This window comes from Ahaetulla prasina, chromosome 1 (assembly GCF_028640845.1).
Source record: "Ahaetulla prasina isolate Xishuangbanna chromosome 1, ASM2864084v1, whole genome shotgun sequence".
NCBI classification, from domain to species: domain Eukaryota; kingdom Metazoa; phylum Chordata; class Lepidosauria; order Squamata; family Colubridae; genus Ahaetulla; species Ahaetulla prasina.
In genome coordinates this window covers 333031776-333058579 of record NC_080539.1, presented here as the reverse complement: position 1 = coordinate 333058579, position 26804 = coordinate 333031776, and the positions used below count along the sequence as shown (strand labels likewise).

Here is a 26804-nt window from a genome sequence, read left to right as displayed (position 1 = left end):
AATGGCAGCCTTTCCAAAGCTGAGGGCCTCCCAGAAAATTTGAAATATTTACTTGAGAGCAGTGTTTTTCAAAGTTGGCATCTTTAATAGGTATGAACTTCAACTTCTAGAATTCTCAGCTAGGAAATTCTGGGAGTTAAAGTCCACACATCTTAAAGTTTCCATGTTTGAAAAACACTGCTTTAAACACTTCTTGATAAAAGCAAAAGAATGGGTCTGGACTAGATGGGTCCAGAGATCCAAATAATATTTTCTTTCCATTCATTATATCTGATTCTCAGAGACTTCCTGGACAAATGGCATTAAAGAAATACAGACAACTATTTGCTGTCCTATATCGATTGTTTGTATTTTTGCAACCCAAATATGATAGCCCTAAAAAATAAGCATAGAAATTCTTCACATCAGTAATTGCTAATGATTCAAATTTATTGGAATTGCTGAATAATTTTATATCTATGGAAAATAAGCGAACATTTGTTTCTGATACAGGATATAATTTCTTGATAAGCTTTTGGGTAAAGTCCTTTTTTAAAAAGATGCTTCCCCTGAACAATTACAAAATGCCCTAATTAAACTAAAATATTCCCTTTGTTTCTTGAACATTGCCAATTTTACTGTCAGAGGTTTTGTTTGGCACAGTTTTTTCTTCTTCTGGATAGAGACTGACTTGATTGATATAGATGGGTGCAGATTCCAAAGCTATTAAATGATTCCCCTTTTTTCTCCACAGTGTAGCCCCCCTCTGGAAGTTAAAGATTTGCTGGTTGATATTAAAGATGGCAAAATTCTGATGGCGCTGTTGGAAGTGCTGTCTGGACAAAATCTGGTATGTATAACATAGATTGTATGATTGAATTTATGATAAATTGAAACTTGGTAGTTTTATTTTTCCTAAAAGGATCTGAAATGTTTCCTGAGCCAGATAGGTACAATCAGAATGGATTCTGTGTTTCATGCAGTTAATAAAACTGCATCAACACAGAAAGTATTAGGAACCACAATATATTGTCAACCCTATCCTATCCATGTCCTAGCCTATCCATGTCCTAGCCTATTCATTAGGATCATATAGGAGTGAATCTGACCTTCCGCCGCGGGCTTAAAACATACCTATTTAATTGTGCAGGACTGGGCTAGATTTTAAATTTATGGGTTTTAATTGGGTTTTTGTTTTATATTTTAATAACGGGCTTATAGAATAAGTTTTTTAATTGTTTTTATATTGTATTTATATGTTTATGTGTTTTTTAAGTGCCTGTAAACCGCCCTGAGTCCTTCGGGAGATAGGGCGGTATATAAATATGATTAATAAATAAATAAATAAATAAATAAATAAATAAATAAATAAACCAACCAAAAGGAAGCATTTAATATTTAATTTTAATTAATTGATTCAAATATTTATTTCTTAATTTGGGAGTTTAATTTTAGAGGATATAAGCAGGGGTGAAATGCTACTGGTTCAGACTGGTTCTCCGAAACCGGTAGTAAAAAATGCTACCGGTTCGGGTGAACCAGTATTTCCAACGATCAACTGGGTGACGATCAGCTGTGATGCATGATTTATATTAGCTAGAATCATTGGATTTCCTGCTTTCTAGCTAATCTAAATTGTGTGGCACAGCAGATCCCACCCCCACCCCGCTGTTCTACTTATCTTTGCAGACTCGGAAGGCTTCAAAATGTTCCTTTTTTAGCACTGCGCAGATGCGCCTCAGGTGGCAGACTCTCAAAACCGGTAGCAGACTTCAGAGGATTTCAGCACTGGGTATAAAACTAGGAAAGCTTTTTCATAAGAGCAAGCAAACTTTTTTTGATTAGGGATCTCCACTTTCCTTCTATTGCTTTTAATGGGAAAGGCAATAGGGATGCTATACTTCTTTTATTGACTTAAACATTTGTATGCCACCATTCAAAACCATACTTCCCAGGATGGGCTACAATGCCATCACTGTGGTGAGTAGATAGAGCTGTGGTTAGAATGCAGTATTGCAGGCTAACTCTGCCCGCAGCCTGCAGTTTGACCCTGACCAGCTCAAGGTTGACTCAGCTTTCCATCCTTCTGAGTTAGGTAAAATGAGGAGCAAGAGTGTTGTGGCAATAAGCGGACATACTGTATAGCAGTGTGGAGTGTTATATAAGCCTAAGTGCTATATTCTTCAGAGGCAACTGTGAGGGAGAGATTACAAAAACAGTGTTATGCTGATTTTATGCAAGCTTTGTCCCTTTTGGCATGTGTGTCATAACACTTCATGCACATACAAAAAGAGTATAGTTTGTGACATTATGGCACAATATTGTTTTTAATCATTCTGATGAAAGTTCTAGATGCTAGAAGCCACAGATGCTTCTGCGTTTTACTTTTCTGAGGGAAAGAGGCAGAATTTGTGAAATAGCTTAAAGCTCTCTATTTGAGAGCTTTGTGAGGTAGGAAGAGGTGCATACACATAAAAATGTTTGATTATTTTATACCTATTAACTATATAAATTCTGTATAACTGTTATGGAACCATGACCACTACTGTATAAATTATTTCTTATTTAAGTAAGATGTAAATTGTATATATGTTTTGAACTCAAGTGTCTTTGCGTTCTTGTATATGTGAACATATTGCTCTGAAGCAGTGGTGTGCAATTTCTCTTACCTTAAGACCCACATTAGACTTTGTGCACTGTTCTGAGTCCATAATCCCAAAATAAGTTGAACTAAAATCCTAAATTAGAAGTGCAGTATATACAAGACACATATAAATACACATTATAGAGTGAAGCCACTTGGGGGACCTTGGACAAGTCATTTTCTCTCCGACCCAGAAAGGAGGTGATGGCAAACCACTTCTGACAAACCTAGGCAAGAAAACTGCAGGGACTTGTCCAAGCAGTCTTCAAGAATTGGAAATAATTGAATGGAAAAAATAGACATAGATATAAATACTATAAAAGAGGAAGTTATACAAACATACAAGAAAACAATAGGTAAGATGCAGATAGTTTTCCTTACTGAATTTTGAACATACTTTGTAACACTGTGCAAAACACTAGCAGAACTATGTATAAACAGTTAATCAATACTGAAAACTATAGATGAAATAAAAATAGGATTCTATGAAAAAATAAACTTAAATCTTGGGTATTAGGGTTGTATATAACATTGTTATCCAAAGATGGTTTCCAATTAGAATTAAATTCTACATTAGATTTCTTTTTTATTATTATTCTTATTTAGGATGTTATTCTTGGCATCAAAGCAACTCTCATAATATTATTTGTTATTCTTCCAAAGAAAGAATTACAGACTTTTCCAAAATAAGTTATTTAAAATCCTGGCAGTCATTATCATGTACAGTATTAGTAAACTTTGAAGGAAAATACTGTTAGTGATATTTCATACAAATATCTCAGGTTGAGCTATAGAGTGACAAAGTTCAAAATCTGTTCTTTTGTACTATAAATAATTTCCCAGTATTCAGGGCTTTACAACATTGGTACCACATAAAGAACTGTTTTCAATCCATTCTGATTTTCTTTTAGCTACATGAGTACAAGTCTTCAACCCATCGTATTTTTCAACTGAACAATATTGCAAAAGCCCTTAAGTTTTTGGAAGATAGCAATGTAAGTAATTTGTGTGATTGTGATTCATTCTGTTAACAAAAATTATGCTAGTTAATTTGTGGTAAATAATTACGTCGTAATGCCAGGTCTGTACACAATAGGCATTAAAATCTATTTGCTTGCAAAGAACAGACTTAAAATCTACTTTGGTTGCAAAGACTAGATATTAAAATCTACTTTAGATTAATTCTAAAATGTTGTAAAGGCTTCAGTTGGATTAAATGATTAGAAGAATGCAAAAAATGCTTTTAATTGGCAGGCTCTGAACAACTGAAATTGCTTTGACTGAACTTTTTGATTTTTAGAATTATTTTCAATTATGTTAAGGATTATACTTTTTTATTAAAGAATAGTCAGAGTTCTAAAATAGTCCAGTAGCTGAAAATCTGAAACAGCCTTCCTCTATATGTATTGAATTTTCATTCCCATAATCTCCAGCCAATGTGTGGTCATTGCTACTTGAACAGTGCCAAAGCTGAAGTTAAAAAATTATTGGAGGATATGAAATTGAAAAAGGTCTTCAGAATATTATGACCTCTTAATTTCCAAGACTGAAATCTAGAAAATGTGGCTTGGTAACCGGTGATTCACAATTTAGAGAAAAGCTATTCTACAGGAAATAATGTGTAGACTCTATGCATATAATATAAAATAACAGTACTCTTCATAAAACAAAAACTTCATAAAAATAATACACTTTAAGTTTTTAATTTTTTTAAAGTTCACACCTAGAAGTAGACCTTGACTTACACCCATAATTGAACCCTGAATTACAGTTGCAAGTCATTGCAGTTGTAAACTGAGACATTAAGGCCAAAAAAACCCAAAATGCACAGGTACCGTATATGTGGTACCTTGCTTAATAGTAGTAACTGTGAGAGGGATCTTGGAGTCCTAGTGGACAACCATTTAGATATGAGCCAGCAGTGTGCAGCAGCTGCCAAAAAAGCCAACACAGTTCTGGGCTGCATAAACAGAGGGATAGAATCAAGATCACGTGAAGTGTTAATACCACTTTATAAGGCCTTGGTAAGGCCACATTTGGAATACTGCATTCAGTTTTGGTCACCACGATGTAAAAAAGATGTTGGGAGTCTAGAAAGAGTGCAGAGAAGAGCAACAAAGATGATTATGGGACTGGAGGCTAAAACATATGAAGAACGGTTGCAGGAACTCGATATGCCTAGTTTAATGAAAAGAAGGACTAGGGGAGACATGATAGCAGTGTTCCAATATCTCAGGGGTTGCCACAAAGAGGGAGTCAAACTATTTTCCAAAGCACCTGAGGGTAGAACAAGAAGCAATGGGTGGAAACTAATCAAGGAGAGAAGCAATTTAGAACTAAGGAGAAATTTCCTGACAGTTAGAACAATTAATCAGTGGAACAACTTGCCTGCAGAAGTTGTGAATGCTCCAACGTTGGAAATTTTTAAGAAAATGTTGGATAGCCATTTGTCTGAAATGGTATAGGGTTTCCTGCCTGGGCAGAGGGTTGGACTAGAAGACCTCCAAGGTCCCTTCCAACTCTGTTATTATTATTATTATTATTATCACATGATTGGATTTGAAGTTATGACCATTTTTATGATGGTTGCTAACATTAAGTGAATGCATAAATAATTAATGCAATCCGTTTCCCCCAATGGCCATTATTTACCAGAAATCAGAAGTAAAGACCAAAAAGTGGCAAAACTCATGTAATCCTATGGTGCAGTAAACAGCTACAGAGGTTAGCTGGTTACCAAGCACCTAAATGCAATCATGTGAGAACGAGGTGGGGTACAGCTATCTTATCTCCAAAAACAGGCTGTAAATAGCTTTGGGGAGGTCCATTGTAACTTTGATTATTAAGCAACCAGTTGTAAGTCAAGGACTACTAGTACCTATTTTATTTATTTATTTATTTATTTAATCATATTTATATACCGCCCTATCTCCCAAGGGACTCAGGGCGGTTAACAGCCACATAAAATATACATAAATACAAGTTAAAACCCAAATTAAAAAACTTATTAAATACGGCCAAATATTAAAACCCCAATAGAATAATAAAAACCCCATTAAAACCAAATTTTAAAATTTTAAATCCTAGTCCAGTCCTGCGCAAGTAAAAAGATGTGTCTTAAGCTCGCGGCAAAAGGTTCAAAGGTCAGGAAGTTGACGAAGTCCTGGAGGAAGTTCGTTCCAGAGGGCGGGAGTCCCCACAGAAAAGGCCCTTCCCCTGGGCGTCGCCAGCCGGCACTGCCTGGCTGATGGCACCCTGAGGAGTCCCTCCCTGTGAGAGCGTATGGGTCGGTGGGAGGCAATCGGTGGCAGTAGACGGTCCCGTAAGTATCCCGGCCCAATGCCATGGAGCGCTTTAAAGATAATTACCAAAACCTTGAAGCACACCCGAAAGGCCACAGGTAGCCAGTGCAGTCTGCGCAGGAGAGGTGTCACATGGGAGCCATGAGGGGCTCCCTCTATCACTCGCGCAGCCGCATTCTGGACCAACTGGAGCCTCCGAGTGCTCTTCAAGGGGAGCCCCATGTAGAGAGCATTGCAGTAATCCAGACGAGACGTCACAAGGGCATGAGTGACCATGCATAGGGCATCCCGGTCTAGAAAGGGGCGCAACTGGCGGACCAGGCGAACCTGGTAAAAAGCTCTCCTGGAGACGGCCGTCAAGTGGTCTTCAAAAGACAGCTATTGAATAATAGTTTGGACACTGCATTTTGCCAAGCAGCATTAGACAGGTAGCCATTGATAAAAAAGAAAGAAAGAAAAAAAGAACAGAGTACATTGTGGATACTCCAAGTGTTTGTACATCATGCTGTATCAAATACAAATGTACCACATTGTATCATTTAGCTGTCTCTCCTTTCAAAGGCGCTACTACTGCTATTCTTTCTCCTTCTTAATTATTGCTTTATTTGTCAGCTATTTGCAGAGCTGATAACAACCCTTTTGTACACAGAGATGGCAATTTTCTTCCTAACTACTAGGTACCTCTCTACTACCAAATGTAAAAAATAAGCTATAATATGCCCTTTAAAACCACCCAGAAGCTATAACTTGTGCAGAACTGGACACCCCTTGGTTTGCCTTGTGACATCATTGCTATGTGAGCTGCATTGGCTTCCAGTTTTTCGTGCAATTCAAGGTGTTAGTTATCAGTTAAACCCCTATATGGCACCGGACCAAGTTATTTATGGGTCTACCTTTCCCTGAAAGTATTTGTCCAGATCAGATCCAGGGAACACATTCCAGATCCCTTCCTGTAATGTAGCCATCTAGTGGGACTCGAAAGCACGAAAAAAATGCAAGTAGAAAAATAGGGACTACCTTTGGTGGGAAGGTAACAGCATTCCATGTGCTTTTGCCATTTAGTCATGCAGGCTACATGATCACAGAGACATCTTCGGACAGCACTGGTTCTTCGGCTTTGAAACGGGATGATCACTGCCCCCTAGAGTCTGGAACGACTGGCAGATATGTGCAAGGGGAGCCTTTACCTTTAGCGGGACTTAGCAAGCATGCCTTTTCCATAGCAGTTTTGCCTCTTGGAATATCCATCCCCTTGAGATCCAGCAGACATCCCCACACACGCTCTCTTAACCATCTGGTTAGCTATAAACAACTGACGTTTCCTCGGGTGTTGTGATGGTACAGTTGGCACCCAGAGATTGCATAGATGAATAGATGCAGATAATGGATTAGTTCCTGATTTTTTCTTCCATTGTTTGTGATTTTATTATTGTTGCTAGGCATCCAGTATTGTATTCCACAACTTGGGTAGCCACATTTTTTAAAAAATAAATAAATTCTTCAAGTGTATAATTACCTTTATTATAGATTCTGGAAGGAGGCCTTTGCCAGCCTTGGACAAAATGAACTTCATCTCAGATAGAAAAAAATGATGAAGGTGTGGCACTAATAAGTAAAATTACAAAATGAAGCTTAAGTAGTGTGGGGAGTTATTGTCTTCCTGAATGATTTTTCTTATGCCATTGAATTCTGCATGTGCTGTTACATCATACTTCACTTACACATACTTATCTGGTTGCTAAGGGGTTTAATATGTCATAGTAAGGTGCTTCAACTTCAGTATGTAAGGTGAAGCTGCTCTTAGGCATAGTGAACTTTTTAAAGGACAGATGGAGTGATTTGATCTGTGTGTCCAGCCCTTCCTGAGGGTGCCTATAATACTTGTAAGTGACTGATAATGGGAGGATTTTGCAAAGTAAAAATTAGGGCAATATAATCAGAGTATGTCCTAATCTAAGGGGAGTTCTTGAAACTGCAAGAGCTGAATACAGTGGTCATACACAGGAAACTTCTCCCAACAAGAAGTTCTCCATTCCCTAATAGTTTTTTTGTTTTGTTTTAATCTTTCAAGTTATCCTCATGACTTCATGGATATAGCTTAGCTCCTTACTGCTTAGGCAACTTTTAATTCCATAATAATTTCTGTACTTCCAAAACAGGCATAATAATGATTCAATTCTGATTGCAATGAAAGCCAATAAGCTAAAAACAAAACAAAACTAAGGACTATGCAACTTGCAAATTTTAATAGAGGTTCTTCATTGTGGACCCATACCTAACCTCAATTTGACACAGATTTTTGTGAATGAATTCTAAATACTGTATGTTCCTCAATCCTTCAGCTATGACAGATGCTAAGGCTTCAGAAATAGAAAGTTTTATAGTATAATCAATATTATACTTAGCAAAACTAATGGAAGTATCAGAGTCTGTTTGACTTCTTAAAGTGTCAGTTGTTTGTAGGCTTTTCCTAAAGTAACAGTTTTCCTTGTGAGCATATATATACAACTCTGTCTTAGTGACAGAACCAAATACTCCTTATCACTGTTTATTTATTTATTTATTTATTTATTTATTTTGTCACAACAATATATGTAGGAATCATACAAAAGATTATATAGTATATAAACATATATGGGTAAATATAAGGAGGTATAAGCATATATATAGAAAGAAGAAAAGAAAAACAATAGGACAGGAACGGTAGGCACGTTTGTGCGCTTATGCATGCCCCTTATGGTCCTCTTAGGAATGGGGTGAGGTCAATAGTAGAAAGTTTTTGGATAAAGCTTTTAGGATTATGGGAAGAGACCACAGAGTCAGGTAAAGTATTCCAAGCACTGATGATTCTGTTACAGAAGTCATATTTTCTGCAATCTAGATTAAAGCGGTTGACATTAAGTTTAAATCTATTAGTTGCTCTAGTATTATTGCAATTAAAGCTGAAGTAGTCTTTAACCGGAAGGACATTACAATAGATGATTCTGTGAGTTAAGCTTAGGTCTTGTCGAAGGTGACGGAGTTCCAAGTTTTTTAAGCCTAGGATTTCAAGTCTGGTGGGATAGGGTATTCTATTGTTTTCAGAGGAATGAAGAACTCTTCTTGTAAAATATTTCTGGACACGTTCAATTGTATTGATGTCAGAGATGTGGTGAGGGTTCCAAACAGGCGAGCTATATTCTAGAATTGTTCTAGCAAATGTTTTATATGCTCTGGTTAATAGTGTGGTGTTTTTGGAAAAGAAACTACGCAAGATTAGGTTTACAACTCTTAGAGCTTTTTTTGCTATGTAATTGCAGTGGGCTTTGGCACTTAGATCATTTGACATGAAAACTCCAAGGTCTTTAACGGGATGGGGGTCATCTGTAAGGTAATGTCCATCTAGTATGTACTTAGTTTTTGGGTTCCTTTTTCCTATTGTAAGACTGAGCATTTGCTGGTTGAAATTTGGAGCTGCCAATTTTTAGACCAAGCGGTTAGATGATCAAGGTCATTTTGAATGATAGAAGTATTGTCTGTGATGTTAAATAGTTTGACATCATCAGCAAAGAGAACACAATTACTTGAGATATGGTCACAAAGATCATTAATGTATAGTATAAAGAGTGTTGGTCCAAGAACGCTGCCTTGAGGAACGCCACTCTTGACAGGAACAGGATTTGATAGAGCATTGCCAATTTTGACCACTTGTTGTCTGTTAGACAGAAAAGCAGATATCCATTTGTGGAGGGGTCCTGAGATGCCATAGGATGTTAGTTTTAGGAGAAGTTTATCGTGTACTACTGAGTCAAAAGCTTTGCAGAAGTCTATGTAGATTGCATCTATTGATTTGCCTTGATCAAGATTTGAAGTCCATATGTTTTTGCAGTGCAGAAGTTGTAAGTTACATGATAATTTTTTTCTGAAACCAAATTGTTTGTTGGAGAGTAGGTTGTTTGTTTCTAAGTATGAGGTAATGGATTGGTTGATGATAGACTCCATGACTTTGCAGGTGACACAGCAAAGGGAGATCGGTCTGTAGTTTTTGACTAAGCTGGGGTCTCCTTTTTTGAAGATAGGGATGACTGTGGCTAGTGACCAAAGTTTGGGAAGAGAACTGGTAGTGAAAGCTTTTTCAAAGATAATACTTAGGGGTTCTGCTATATTAATGGAAAGTTTTTTTAAGAAGTATGTGCACAGTCCATCGGGTCCAATAGATAGCGATGGTTTTAAGTTGTGAAGAGCTTTTCCAACGTTGTCTTCTGTGAAATCTATATGAGTTAAATCATCATAATCATTGCTGGTACGTTTGAGGAAAGTCGGATATGTGTTATCGGAGTTAACAAAAACTGAGCCAAAGAAAATGTTGAAGAGGTTTGCTTTAACTGATTCGTCATTGCATTCTTTGTTGTTAGAATCTTTTAGTGGTGGGATGGATCTAGAGTCATTAAGTTTATTGTTAACAAAATTATAAAAGGCACGATTAGAATTTGTGCACAGAAGATTCTCTTCTTGCTTGGTGTGGTAATTTGTGCATTCAGTTTTTATTTGGTTGCATATGTTTCTGTAGCGGTTTTTAAAATTTGTAACATAGCCTTTTTTGTTTCTTTTCCAGAGGGATTTTTTTTGATTGAAGCTTTTTTATTGATATGGGTAGTTTGTTTTTCTTGATCATGGTAGTCATTTGTGGTACATATAGTTTAATGACTCTATTGATTTCAAGTAGGAAGACTCTATAGTGGTCTTCAGCGGATATGCAGGTTGCAAACAAATTTTGCCAGTCCAGAAATGAAAGATCATTGTTTATAAGGTCGTAATTGGCTTTTTTGAAGTTGTAGTTGGGAGTACTGTTGTTATGATGATTTAAATATGGACGTATATTGAGACGAAAATCAATCATGCAGTGGTCACTGTTGGAAAAAGGTTCTTTAATTTCTAGTCCGTAAATTGAGTTTGAATTGTTGCAGAAGATGAGATGAAACTGTGTTTTTCTATTTTTGAAAACCATATTTTGTGGGATTGTTGTATTTTGCATTTTGTGTGAACTTAGACATTGATAAATTAGTCCTTGATTTCTCCGTTTGATGCCCATGGATGCCAATGTGCCTGCCAACGTCTTCCTTAGTATGTGATAAAGTCCCTACTTCAGTATCCCCCAAACGTTTTGGCAGCAGGTTTTGTGAAAGACAATTTTCCATGGATTGGGGGAGGGGTGTTGCTTGCTTGCCTGCCACTCACCTCCAGCTGTGCAGCCTGGTTCCAGTCTGCTGGCTGAGGAATTCTGGGAGTTTAAGTCCACAAGTCTTAAAATTGCCAAGGTTGGAGACCCCTGCTATAGAGCACTTAACACCAGAACAACTAGACACAAGAAGAGTTATTTCCTGAATGCCACCACTCTGCTAAACAAATAATTCCCTCAACACTGTCAAATTATTTACTAAGTCTGCACTACTGTTAATCTTGTCATTGTTCCTATCACTCATCTCCTCCCACTTATGACTGTATGATTGTAACCTTGTTGCTAGTATCCTTACAATTTATATTGACTGTTTCCTAATATGATTTTATTGCTTATTTGTACCCTATGACTATCATTAAGTGTTGTCCCTTATGATTCTTGATGAACGTATCTTTTCTTTTATGTACACTAAGAGCATATGTACCATGACAGATTCCTTGTGTGTCCGATCACACTTGGCCAATAAAGAATTCTATTCTATTCTATTCTATTCTATTCTATTCTATTCTATTCTATTCTATTCTATTCTATTCTATTCTATTCTATTCTATTCTATTCTATTCATCTGGGCTCATTTTAAACAAAAAACTCACCAGTTTAAATATTTAACATGTAATCACATATCTGATGTCACCCTAGGGCACCCTTCTGCAGCCTGGTATACTCCAAATAAGTTGGGTTGCAGTTCCCACAATCATCATGTTGACTGGAGCTGATGTGATCCAGGTTGAATGAAAAAGGATAGTAGTGATGTCTTAAGACTGTACTTTCTTCTTCTACTCCTCAAGAGGCAGTATATTTGAATTCTTTAAGAGAAAGCAGATAGGAAAAAATTTTCAAATTCCCTTGGCAGTAAGGAAAGTTAAAATATTATTTTAAATATTAAGCCACAAGAGAGTCAAAGGGACTATCATGGTGTGCAGCTATGCAGAAACTGAAGGGGTCATGGGAGAGTTCCAGTACTCTTACTATTATTTAAGAAATACTGGAGGCATCATACTGGAATTTAACCTTGTCACTGGGAGTAGCAGAAATTCCCTTGTTTCCGTTTTTGCCTGCAGGGAGTGTTATTGGGAATAAGTAAAACATGTTGTTTGTCTTGTGAAATATGCTTCAGTATGCGAACCCTGAATCCCAACCCTGAAATCTTACCTTTGAGTAAATTGATCACACCCTAAAAAGCAGCGACTAGTTTAAAAGCCACGGAGTAAAAAATGAATGGAGAATACTGATGCCTCCAAGATAACTGAGAGGGTTTTGAAACCCCTATTTGCATTAGAAACATGTTCCCATTTCCAAACACCCACAAGCTCATATGGCTCTCACATTTATAATGATCCCTGTTCTATTCATGCCGTTTGCCAGAACAAATTTATCAGAGTAACCTAATAAATGTAATTTGAATAGAATAATGAATTTTTGAAGCCTTATGTAATCATAAAATGGTCAGAAATGGAGCTACCACAACATAATAATAATAATGTACACTTTTATGTACACTGAGAGCATATGCACCAAGACAAATTCCTTGTGTGTCCAATCACACTTGGCCAATAAAGAATTCTATTCTATTCTATTCTATTCTATTCTATTCTATTCTATTCTATTCTATTCTATTCTATTCTATTCTATTCTATTCTATTCTATTCTATTCATCTGGGCTCATTTTAAACAAAAAACTCACCAGTTTAAATATTTAACATGTAATCACATATCTGATGTCACCCTAGGGCACCCTTCTGCAGCCTGGTATACTCCAAATAAGTTGGGTTGCAGTTCCCACAATCATCATGTTGACTGGAGCTGATGTGATCCAGGTTGAATGAAAAAGGATAGTAGTGATGTCTTAAGACTGTACTTTCTTCTTCTACTCCTCAAGAGGCAGTATATTTGAATTCTTTAAGAGAAAGCAGATAGGAAAAAATTTTCAAATTCCCTTGGCAGTAAGGAAAGTTAAAATATTATTTTAAATATTAAGCCACAAGAGAGTCAAAGGGACTATCATGGTGTGCAGCTATGCAGAAACTGAAGGGGTCATGGGAGAGTTCCAGTACTCTTACTATTATTTAAGAAATACTGGAGGCATCATACTGGAATTTAACCTTGTCACTGGGAGTAGCAGAAATTCCCTTGTTTCCGTTTTTGCCTGCAGGGAGTGTTATTGGGAATAAGTAAAACATGTTGTTTGTCTTGTGAAATATGCTTCAGTATGCGAACCCTGAATCCCAACCCTGAAATCTTACCTTTGAGTAAATTGATCACACCCTAAAAAGCAGCGACTAGTTTAAAAGCCACGGAGTAAAAAATGAATGGAGAAAGCTGATGCCTCCAAGATAACTGAGAGGGTTTTGAAACCCCTATTTGCATTAGAAACATGTTCCCATTTCCAAACACCCACAAGCTCATATGGCTCTCACATTTATAATGATCCCTGTTCTATTCATGCCGTTTGCCAGAACAAATTTATCAGAGTAACCTAATAAATGTAATTTGAATAGAATAATGAATTTTTGAAGCCTTATGTAATCATAAAATGGTCAGAAATGGAGCTACCACAACATAATAATAATAATGTACACTTTTATGTACACTGAGAGCATATGCACCAAGACAAATTCCTTGTGTGTCCATCACACTTGGCCAATAAAAATTCTATTCTATTCTATAACAACAACAACAGAGTTGGAAGGTACCTTGGAGGTCTTCTAGTCCAACCCCCTGCCCAGGCAGGAAACCCTACACCATTTCAGACAAATGGTTATCCAACATTTTCTTTAAAATTTCCAGTGTTGGAGCATTCACAACTTCTGCAGGCAAGTTGTTCCACTGGTTAATTTTTCTAACTGTCAGGAAATTTCTCCTTAGTTCTAAGTTGCTTCTCTCCTTGATCAGTTTCCACCCATTGCTTCTTGTTCTACCCTCAGGTGCTTTGGAGAATAGTTTGACTCCCTCTTCTTTGTGGCAACCCCTGAGATATTGGAACACTGCTATCATGTCTCCCTTAGTCCTTTTTGTTAAACTAGGCATACCGAGTTCCTGCAACCGTTCTTCATATGTTTTAGCCTCCAGTCCCCTAATCATCTTTGTTGCTCTTCTCTGCACTCTTTCTAGAGACTCAACATCTTTTTTACATCGTGGTGACCAAAACTGAATGCAGTATTCCAAATGTGGCCTTACCAAGGCATTATAAAGTGGTATTAACACTTCACGTGATCTTGATTTTATCCCTCTGTTTATGCAGCCCAGAACTGTGTTGGCTTTTTTGGCAGCTGCTGCACACTGCTGGCTCATATCTAAATGGTTGTCCACTAGGACTCCAAGATCCCTCTCACAGTTACTACTATTGAGCAAGGTACCACATATACGGTACCTGTGCATTTTATTTTTTTGGCCTAAATGTAGAACCTTACTTTTTTCACTGTTGAATTTCATTTTGTTAGATAGTGCCCAATGTCCTAGTCTGTCAAGATCTTTCTGTATCCTGAGCCATATAAACTTCTGTATCCTGAGCCACATAAACAATTATTTCGGTTTTAAAAATTCAGATAGGTAACTGAAGGACAAAGTAGTTATTGTGGTAATGCATGACAAAGACATATTTTAATGCATCCTTTGAATCCACTACTGATATATCTTGATATCATGTTGTTCTCTAGTGTTTTCTGCATCATTAACTGCAGTAGGTAATGGTGAGTTGGGAGGGAGTCACAAGACAAAAGTGTATACTTTGGCATCCATTCAGTTTGACCAATATAAACATCAGAAGATGTTTATCATGTTTGTGCTTGAAGTAATGAATGTTGCTACTGTACATTTTAATCATAGAATTTGTGTCAAAGGGGACAAGGAGTGAGTTTTTAAACATCATGGGTATGCGCTGTTTTCATGAATTAAGATTGAAACTGATCTATATATACATAAAGGGTATATTCAGGGGGAAAGTGAGAATATTGAAGCATGAGATATTTAATGAAACCAATGAATTTGACATGCTTCTAACCAGTCGAAAAGCAAATTGTCCAATAAATTGGCAAGGAGGTTATTGGGTTTTTTAAAATAATTATTTTATTAAAGATTATAATTACAACAATAAAAACTAATACAATCTAAAATAAAATACATGGATAAAAAGAAAGTAGAAAGTGCAGAAAAGAAATAAAAAAGGAAAAGAAATAGAAAATAAGTAAAGAAAATAAATAAATAAAAAAGTTACTTCCTACCTTCATCACAAATATTAACAATTTTAATAACTTAATACCTTTTCTTAAATACCCTATCTCTTATTTATAAATAAATACATAAAGCATCATTTCAATATTAGTGTCATCAAAAGGCCATTAAATGTTTTCAGAGATAACAACATATCTATTTTAATCTTGATCAAATAAACCAATTTAAATTCCTTCTTTTCCATCAATTTTAATTTTTAGTTCATTTAAATAATTTTTGTAAAACTTGCTTTCTTTTCATTTTTTCGCTGTTCCTTCTCACAAGATTTTTCAAACCTTTAACAAACTTCTTTTGTAAATCCAATATAGGAAAATTATCCAAGTCACTCTTTTAGTTTATTGTTTGTATATCCATTTTAAGTATTAAAACATGAACTGTTTAAAACATGAACTGAACTGTATGTCCAGTGTAGCAACTTTTTCCATGTAATTCTTGTAGCCTGTAATTTATAAATCCACATTCAACTCAGACTCAGTCTTCCCAAGTAGAACTTGTTCCTCTTCCATAATATCTTTTAGACACAATTTCTCCATAGAGGCAGAGGTCTCTTTTGATACTGCTAAAATTAACTTCTAATCTCATTGTTCAAAAACATCATTCAATATGTCCAATACTGGAGTGTTTTGCTTCATTCTGTAATTGTAAATTGAGTTTATGTGCTCGTCTCCTTTAATTGTAATCTTTAGTTTCCTCAAGCTTCCTCTAGTGTCCAATTTTTAAAATCTTATTTTTTTAAAAAAACCAAAAGCCCACCAGAAGGAGTTTTTTTTATAAATTCCAAAATCTTATATGGATCCTTGGCCCATTTATAACTTTATAAAAACAAACTTTTAATCACTATTGTTTTTTGCTATTTATTAAAAAGATTAAGTTATTGGTTTTAATTTTATTGAGCGTGTTATATGTATTTCTATAACTGTCTGGTTTGGTACAGCAACCAAACTGGACAGGTACAAACTTCAACAGATAATCAAGACTGCCAAAAGAATAATTGCAACCAGCCTGCCTTCTGTAGAAATCCTGCATATTGCACAGATCAGAAGGAGGGCTGAGATCTGTAGACTGCAGACTCCTCACATCCTGGACATAAACTGTTTCAACTCCTTCCCTCAGGACAGTACTACAGGGCATTGCATGCCAAAACAACTAGACACAGGGACAGTTTTTTGAACTGAATTTGGCTAAGTGTGATTTGACATGGGTACAGAAGCTCTCAGCGTACAAAGCAACGGAATAATAATACTCATAATAATATCACTAAAAGGGAGACTAAAGATGATCACAAGAAGGATAAATAATACTACAGCCATACTACATGGTAAATACATATAGATATTAGACAGCACTGTGAGAATTAGGTGTCTAATAAAGTGATGGCACGGGGAAAAACTCTCCCTGTGTCTAGTAGTTGTGTTGAGTTTTTCCCTCATAGGAAGGCCCAATCCCAGAATGAAGGAAAAACAATCAAGTACAGATAGTCCTTGACTTATAACCATTTGTTTAGCAACGGGTGGAGTTGTGGTGGCACAGTGGTTAGAATGCAGTAAAAAAGTAACAGTTCCCCTCGCACATATGTGCTAGTCGTTCCCATCTCTGGGGTGGTGGTGCTCATCTCAGTTTCAAAGATGAAGAGCCTTGATGTCTCCGTGGTCATGTGGCCAGCATGACTAAATGCCAAAGGTGTATGGAACACTGTTACCTTCCCACCAAAGGTGGTCCCTATTTTTCTACTTGCATTTTATGTGCTTTCGAACTGCTAAGTTGGCAGAAACTGGAACAAGTAAGGGGAGCTCACTCTGTTACAGGGCACTAGGGATTCAAACCGCTGAACTGCCGACCTTTTGATCGACAAGCTCAGCGTCTTAGCCATTGAGCCACCACATCCCCGTAGAATGCAGTATTGCAGGGTAATTCAACTCACTGCCAAGAGTTTAAGCTCACCAGCTCAAGGTTGACTGAGCATTCCATCCTTCTGAGGTCAGAAAAATGAGGACCCAGATTGTTGGGGGCAATATTCTGACTCTGTAAACTGCTTAGAGAAGGCTGTAAAGCACTATGAAGTGGTATATGCTATTGCTATTGTTTGAAGTTACAACAGCATTGAAAAAATGTGATTTGCAACTAGCCTTCACACTTATAACTGTTGCAGCTTTCCTATGATCACATGACAAAAATTTGGGTGCTTAGCAACCATCATTTATTTACTCTGGTTGCAGCATCCCAGGGTCATGGGATCACCACTTATGACCCTCCCAGTTTCTGACAAGCAAAGTCAACGGAAGAAGCCAAATTAGCTTAATGGCTGCATTAACAACTGCAGCAATTTTCTTAACAACTGTGGCAAAAGGTAAAATCAGGTGCATCTCACTGAATAACTGCCTTGCTTAGCACTGGAAATTCTGATCCAAATTGTGGTTGTAAGTCAGGACTAGCTGTAGTAACATGTTCTGGTGGCAGATATGCATTTAATATAGTATTGCTTCTTTTTAGCTTACAATGTATTTATTCATAAGGATGCGGAATCTAAAATATGTTAATTTTTATACTTCTTGGTAGTAAACTGAATACTTTGTGATTAATACTGGTGGTATTTAATAAGTAAATTAGTAGTAGGTTTTAGACAGGAGAATGTTGGAAAAATATTTAGAAGGTATATTTTTTTCTAATATAATCATTTTTGAAGAGCAATTATGTAGCTGCAAACCAATAGTCTTTATTACTAAATAGAAAACTATTAAATAGCTGCCATAGATTATTTTTGTTGGGACCTAGATGGCCAAATGCATCCATCCTTGTCATTTTTTGATCTCTCAGCAGCCTTTGATACCATCAACCATGTTATCCTTCTGGACCGTCTGCAATGATTGTGGAATGCAGCCACTATATTCAGTTGTTGTGGTCTTTCCTTGATGGATGATTCCATTTGAGGGGAAGGGCAGGAGAGATTGGCCAGAGACTACTTCCTTGTAGGATGATGCAAGGATTGGTTCTGTCCCCCCTCCTATTTAACACTTACATGAAATTGCTGAGCCAGACTGGACATTCCATAGAAGCCTGTTGGTGTCTAGAGTGTTGTGTATGTTCTCATTGGTGGGAAATTCCAGCAGAAAAAGATTCAAATCCTATTGGTCACCACCTGGTTTCAGGTGGGTATAAAAGAGGAGCATCCTGCCTATATGTTTGCTGTGGTCACTGGTCTGGTCTCGCATCCCGTCCTTTCTCCCAATCTAACATTGACGATGAGGGTGGGATCGGACGACCCAAGATCTTCTGAATAGACCAGCCACCGGAACAAAGGAAGAGTTCCGACATGTTGAAAGCCGTCAGTAACCTGAAGCCATTTGATCCGGCGGAAGAATCATGGGAGCTGTTCATGACTAGGTTTGACTGTTTCCTCGAAGCAAAAGAACAACCACCTGCTACCAGACAACTGAAAAAGAGCCTTGTTCCTCCATAACTGTGGGCAAACAGTTTTCCAAGTAGCGGTGGCCCTAATGGCTCCATCTCCGGTCCAGTCGGTCAACTGGACTACTCTAAAGGACATCCAACGCGCCCATTATGCGCAACTCCTTTGAAATTCGCCCAGAGGTATGTATTTTGGCAGCAGTTCCAGTTAGAAGGGGAGTCTATAAGCGATTTTGTCGCCGCACTCCAACAAGCGGCGTCTCTAGGTGATTACAGGGCATCCCTAGATGACACCCTACTAGAACAGTTCCTGTGTGGAATCAGAGATATTACCCTGCGGCAGCGGCTACTTTTGAAACACGGCCTCACATGGCAGGTCACAATCGAGGGAGTTAAGGGATACGAGCTGTCCAACAAAGTCGCCGCGAACATGCAGCAGCCCGGGATCAGCAGAGCCCCAACGATCGTGACTGCCCCGATCCACCACAGGACATCTCAAAGTGAAATACCAGAAGTAAGCTCATCGGAGGCCGGGGACGACGAGATTGAGGAGGCAGAGGTATTCCAAACAGAGCACCTCCCCAGAAACCGCAGGTTCGTGTGTGCCAGCTGGGGGGGGCGAGCACCACAGGAACAACTGCCGTTTCCGTGATACTGTTCGTCGCCGCTGCAGGAAGAAAGGCCATTTGGCCCATGTCTGCCAGGCTACGCTGCCGATTCAACCTTCCCGCCAAAGGGATCAAGCAGAGAAAAAGCAAAACGGCCCGCAACCACCGTGCACGTGCAAGCAACTTGGCTGCCACAAAAAGAGCGCGAATACAAATCAAGTCACTATTGGTTGGTCACAACCACCACACAGAAGAAGGCATCGCTGCCGTAAACGTCGCTTATGGTCAATACAGAGAGAAGCTGCCAGTCACCATCGTCCGGAGTGATCTCCCAAGCCTCATGGGTTGGAACTGGATCCGACCCCTAGGGATCGGCCTCCATGGGGTTTTGGAGATCCAGGCAGAGTGTGAATACCGGAAGGATGATCTACTTCACGAATTCCAAGACGTCTTTACCGGGACTCTGGGGAAGTAGGTGGGGACTCCTATTACTTCCAACCTAGACCCGGGGGTAGCACCAATTAGACTTAAAGCAAGGAGGGTTCCCTTCGCCCTTAAACCCAAAATTGACAAGAGCTGGACAAATTAGTCCAGCAGGAGATACTTGTTCCCATCGACCACGCTCGTTGGGAAAACCCCATAGTGACTCCCATAAAGGCAGATGGGTCTATCCGCATTTGTGCAGACTACAAGACAACCCTAAGCAAGGCACCACAGAAGAGTGCCTATCCGGTGCCAATCGTGCAACACTTATTACATTCTCTGGGTCCAGGCAAAATGTTGCTAAACTTGACCTGGCCCAGGCATACCAGCAACTACCCGTTGACGATGCCACAGTGGAAGCACAAACAATAGTGACCCACCAGGGGGCTTTCAAATGCACCTGGTTACAGTTTGGGGTCAGCGTGGCACCAGGGCTTTTCCAAAACTTAATGGAGAGGCTGTTGCAAGGAATCCCTGGGGTAGTGCCCTATTTCGATGATGTTTTAATATCAGCTGACCATCATCAACAACTAACATCTCGACTGCGAGAAGTCCTGACCATTTTCCAAAACGCAGGGCTTAAACTAAAGAAGGACAAATGCCAAATCGGGGTACAATCCGTCGAATTCCTGGGTAACAGAATAGACCAGGCTGGCATACACCCCACCGAATCCAAGATTAAAGCAATCACCCCTAGGGACAAAACTGAGCTACAAGCTTTCTTGGGACTCCTCAATTTTTATTCCGTCTTCCTAAAACAAAAAGCTAGAAGTGGCTGAACCCCTTCATAAGCTATTAGCAAACAAGCAGTGGTGGGTGTGGGGCAAGAAGGAGGCGACGGCATTTTCAGAAGTTAAGAAACTCCTAACTGAAGACAGCCTCTGAATACAATACAACCAGACTCTACCCCTGGTACTCGTTTGTGATGCGTCTCCTTTTGGAGTGGGTGCCGTATTAAGCCACCGGCTGCCAAACGGCTCCGAGGCACCCATCGCATATTTCTCCAGGACCCTGTCTAGCCCCGAGCGGAACTACAGTCAGCTTGACAAGGAAGCCCTAGCCGCGGTAGCAGGAGTGAAGAAATTCCATGAATACCTTTTTGGGAGACATTTCAAACTCATGACTGACCATCGCCCACTGCTAGATCTGTTGGCAGGGGACCGTCCCACGCCCATTGCATTATCACGCAGACTAACGAGATGGGCGCTGTTTTTGGCAGCTTACAACTACATGCTGGTCCACCGCCCTGGCAAAGACGTAACCCATGCCGATGCTCTGAGCAGATGCCCGCTTCCCAGGCTGGTAGATGACCCAACCCCAGGAAGACTGGCACTGCTCATTGACTCTATGACAACAGGGCCCTTGACTTCAGCGGTTCTAGCAAGGGCTTCACGGCATGACATCGTTATTAAAACTGTCATGGGTTGGGTCCAACGGGGGTGGCCAAATGGCAAACTAACAGACGAATTCAAGGACTTCTGTAACAAACAACATGAACTTGTCACACAAGGGGGGTGTTTGTTATGGGGAGACAGGGTGGTTGTGCCAGCGGCACTGAGGACTAGGGTCTTAGAAATGTTGCATGAAAGCCATCCTGGAATAGTGCGAATGAAAGGTCTTGCCAGAAGTTACATGTGGTGGCCACACCTTGATAAAGACATTGAACAGTGGGTTGCCAAGTATGCCTCTTGTCAAGGATCCAGACCCACCCACCCCCTTGGCTCCCATAAAGGAATGGGACCGGCCCAAAAACCCTTGGTCCCGTATCCACGTTGATTTTGCCGCACCATTTCATGGGCAAAACTTCCTGATAGTTGTAGACTTTTTGTATTCAAAATATTTAGAGGTTTTCATAATGAAATCAACAATGACAGAAGCAGAGATAAATATGGAAAGGTATCAGGATTTAAAATAAATCAGAAAAAAACAAAAGTGATAATTAAAAATATGTCTATACAACAGAAACAAAAACTAGAGGAAATGACAGGATTTGAGGTAGTAAAAAAGGTTAAATATTTAGGGGTCTATATTAGCTCATCGAACAAGAAACTTTATAAGAATAATTATGACTTGCTATGGCAAAAAGTTCAGAATGATATGAATGGCTGGAAGAAATTGCAGTTATCCCTATTGGGAAGGATTGCGGCTATTAAAATGAATGTGTTACCTAGATTTTTGTTTCTGTTCCAGATGATACCTATAATTAAAAAGGATAAAAATTTGGAAGATTGGCAGAGTGGGATTAATAAATTTATATGGCAGGGTAAAAGGCGAGGTTAAAATGAAAATAATACAGGATTCAGCGGAAAGAGGTGGTTTAAGAATGCCTAATTTTAAACTATATTATGAAGCAGTAACCCTCTCAGTAATAAGTGACTGGTTTAACTTAACAGAGGAAAGAATTTTGAATATAGAAGGTTATGACTTGTTATATGGATGGCATGCGTACTTATTTTATGGAAAAAAAGTGGATAGGGCTTTTAAGAATCATGTGTTGAGAAGTGCTCTTTTGGTCTGGAATAAATATTCCTATAAATTAGATTATAAGATTCCTATATGGGCGAGCCCTAGACATGCAATAGAGAATATAAATATAGAACAGAAACAGGAAATGATTACATATAAAGAACTTTTGTATGCTGAAGGAGGTAGATTGCAATTAAAATCATTACAGGTATTAAAATGAAGAAGGGAGGAATTATACTTGGTTTCAATATGGGCAAATAAGTGCTAGATGGAAAGAAGATCAAAAAATTGGTATAATGCAAAGGGAGGAAAATTTAATAAAGCAAATTAGAAATCAGACCCAGGAGCATATAAAGAGATTGTATAATGTGTTGCTTGAAATAGATTCGGAAAAGGATTTGGTAAAGGATTGTATGATAAAATGGGCACAGAATATTCAGGAACCAATAATGTTGGAAACATGGGAGAAAATTTGGGTTAGAAATGTTAAGTTTACACAAGCACAGAATTTAAGGAAAATTTTAATAAGTTGTTTTATAGATGGCATTTAGATCCCAAAAAATTATCATGTATGTATCCTAATATCCAAGCGAAATGTTGGAGGTGTGATTGTGATGATGCTACATATTTTCATATTTGGTGGACTTGCAAGAAAATTAAGGTCTTTTGGATAAGAATTTGGTGGATTATTCAAAATGTACTGAAGAAGAAGATAAAGTTCCTGCCACAATTTTTCCTTTTGGGAATTATAATGGATTGTACAGGGATTGAGACTAAATTGATTTTGAACTTAATAACAGCAGCAAGACTGTTGATTGGACAATACTGGAAGAAGAAGAGATACCTACAATAGAAGAATGGATATTGAAAGTTATTAATTTGGCTGAGATGGCTAAAATCTCAGCGTTTTAAAAGACAATACGCAGGAAAGATATTTAATTGAATGGAAAAATGGATTGATTATCTACAAAACAGATATCAGATTAAGAAATATCAGATTGCCTTTGAATAATTAGAAAGTTATTTTATGTAATGGGGAGGGGGTTGGGAGACGAAAAGCTTTGGATGTGGTTATTTGGATTGGACTTTACCTTGTGATTGACCCGGGAAGCCGGGATGGGGAGGAGGGGATGTTTTGTTTTTTTTTTTTTTTTGGGAGGGAGGGGGAAAAAAGGGGGAAAATGTTTTTGTTTTTTTTAAAACTCTTTCAATAAAAAAAAAAAAAAAAAAACAATGACAGAAGCAGTGATGCGAGTGCTCGGGAAGCCACCCATGGGCTTCCGGACACCCTGGTCTCGGGTCTCATCCTTTCTCCCAATCTAACATAGAGGCTGCATGGTTCTGTGTAGAAAATAAGGGAAATGACCCTAACAGAGTTATACAGCCTCCATTTCCAAGGAAAAAAGGGCTAAAACATTCCTAAATCCAGAATGTCCAGACAATGTCTAGAAGCTGCTCAGTCAGCCACCTCCCTAATTCACTGAATAATAAGGAGGAGAAGGTACAGCAAAATCAGACAAGATTCTGTTATTATAGCCAGTCTCAGTAAAAGCAGATGTAGATATCCTGGGGAATTGATTATGTAGTCTAGTTTACCTAGAGCAGGGGTGTCAAACTCGTGGTGGCATGTTGCTGTCATGTGATGTATATCAACTTTTTTTCCCTTCACTAAACCAGGGTTGAGTGTGACCAGTGCATGATGCATCCGGCTCATGAGTTTGACACCCCTGATCTAGAGAATGATAGTCTGGATGGGAGAGGGCTTAAGCTGAATCCTACTAATGCAGAATTACTGTTTGTCCATTGGGGTTCTTTGTTCATTTCAACAATATATCTGGACAGAGCAGCATTTCACCTGAATGATCAGTTTTGTGACTTATACGTTCCTCTGGACTCCTAGCTTCTGCTAGAAAAGCAGGTACGGAGTGGCCCGAGAGAACTTTTTCCAGCTTCAGCTCATGCATCTGTTTTAACCCTACCTGGACTGTTTCTTGCTACAGTAATTCATGTTCTCACCAAAACTCGCTTGGACTACTGTAGATGCTCTACATGAGGCTGCCTTTGAAGATCACTTAGAAGCTGCAGTTGGTTCAAAATGCAACAGCCCTTGTGATAATCAGTGTTCAACAGAAGAGAACATACTACACTAGTGTTGTGGGCCCTGTATTCATTGCCCACAAGTTTCTGAGTGTTATTTAAAGTGCTGGTACTAACCTAGAAAGCCCTACATGGCTTGGCGTTTAGATACCTGCAGGACTGCATGTTCTGAAACAAATTGATTTGGCCGGTTTAATCAACCCATGAAAAACTATCAGTATTGCCCCACTTTAAGAAGGCAAAGGAGGGCAAAGCTCAATGGTCCTGCTTTTCATTGATTGGGTTGGTTGATTGGAAGGACCTCCCAATGAGCACCTAGCTTGGCTCCTACCTTGCATGACTTTTGGAAGCTACTAGAAAATAGAGCTCTTCTGGAGGGCATCTGGATCTTGATACCATATATTGTTATTTTTTCTTAGATATTTATCTGTCTACTACTGAGAGCCCTTAGGTATTTTGCAATGTATAATACATCTATGATTATAACAAGGGTGATAGAGGTGGATTGTGGAGGTCAGAAAAAATAAAATGCACAAGGGGCTGGTAGTGATGTTTAACCTATAAACAGTGACTGACTCACAAAAGCAGTTGCTAAATGCAGTATGAATAATACTAGTCTGGGTAAGACATCTTCCTCTCCTGCTCATGGGGTCCAGGGGTACTTGGGGATCTAAATGTCAGGCCCACATACAGCTTCATTCATTCAATATGGCCAAGTTCCTTTATGTTGAAATAAAAATAGAAGGATAGTTTGCTATCTTTGCTGCTGGCCGGTATAGAGGAATACCAAGATAACTTGAGGAAAGAATGCATGAATCATTAAATAAAGATCAACTTAGCCCTGGAAGGAAGAAGAGGTATGAAAGTAACTCAAGACAACCCTCATTTGATTCTGTTTGGTTTAAGTGGAGCAGAGTGTAACATTGACAAGATTTTAAATAGTCTGTTTCCTGCTCTGGCCTATCTCAAAAGGGCTAACACCTGGTAAAACAAGGTAGCAAGAAGAGAAAATGCCAGTCCTACAGGCAAGAAAATATGTGTGGCCATATTACTGTATATTGTAAACTAGTACAGCTTATATAGAAGTGTAGATAGAAACAATAGTCAGTAGCTATTGCACTGTAAAAAAGCACAATGTGATGAAAAGTTGCCTAGTCTTATTGAGAAATGTAGATGGTATATACAGTCTCTAGTTCCACAACTGAAAATCAATTATTTGATGAATATATTTATTTGAAAACATAACTTTGAAAAATGCAAACCATTTTTCTTTAGGTAAAGCTGGTTAGCATTGATGCATCTGAAATAGCAGATGGGAACTCCTCCATGGTACTGGGCCTGATATGGAACATAATCCTGTTTTTTCAGGTAAGAAAATCCAATTCACGTTTTTGCTTTCAACAGAAAACAGATTGGTATGCAAAAAAGGATACAAATTAAATAGAAGCTTGCTGTCATCTATACATATATATTTTTTGTCTAACAACATTGCAAAATTCGGACTATGGCAATGATCCCATTACCTGAGCCTTATTACGTCTTTCTTTTCTCCCTTTCTCTTCCTCCACCTCCTTCTCAGGACATTTCCTTTAGCCTCACAAATGGTTTTCTTCATCTAGTTACTTATGTCCAGCCTGACTTAAATGTTTCTGGCTTTCATCCAAATCTTAGATCAGTCTCCAGTCATTGCATTCTTCATTTTAATGGTATGCATCTTGCCAATTATGCTTTAAATGGAGATGCAAAACTTGAGGCCCCAGCTAAGGTTGCAATTGAACCTCTCAATCCTCAGATGTAGATTCCAGAAACCCTTACAACAAATTGTCATTTTTATTTTGGTGGAGGGGAAAAATTAACATATGGGGACACTGCATAGTGTTTATGTTATTTAATTTTACTTACATTTACATTTATGTTAAATCAAATGTAAGTGTTATCCTTGGCCCTCTCTACTTTTTATCCTGAGGTAATTTTTGGAATATGATTCCCGATATGCCAGAAAAAGCCAAGTGCAGGACTCAGTCAAAAAATAAAGGTTGCACACTGCTTTTTTAAACAGTTGTAGATGAGCATTGTTTCAATGTACTAACATCAAAATTAAACTGTGAAATGTCACACAATGATTTACTCATGTAATCAATATGCTTCCAACTGTTTAAAAACACTAGTCCAGAGCAGATCTAACTCACCCCCTATTTTATGGATTGTGAACCAGATTTTGGCCAACAATACTTCTCGTTCATTTCTACTCTCTATAAATGTTGCTGTTTTTTCTACAAATGACCTCTAATGTGATTGAGAGTTCTATTTATGCCACCTTGATAGATTGAAAATACTATGTGGGAATCAGGACTTGAAAACTTTTTTAGGAA

General features: G+C 38.3%; 1 protein-coding gene across 1 annotated transcript in view; it reads left to right on the top strand.

Moving 5' to 3' along the window:
- The window catches only part of CLMN (calmin), a 106211-nt gene that overhangs the window by 48952 nt on the left and 30455 nt on the right, over positions 1-26804 (top strand). Inside the window, exons 3-5 of the mRNA XM_058162634.1 lie at positions 734-829; positions 3535-3618; positions 25708-25800. Coding sequence (XP_058018617.1) covers positions 734-829; positions 3535-3618; positions 25708-25800 — 273 coding nt within the window. The remainder of the gene's footprint in view (positions 1-733; positions 830-3534; positions 3619-25707; positions 25801-26804) is intronic.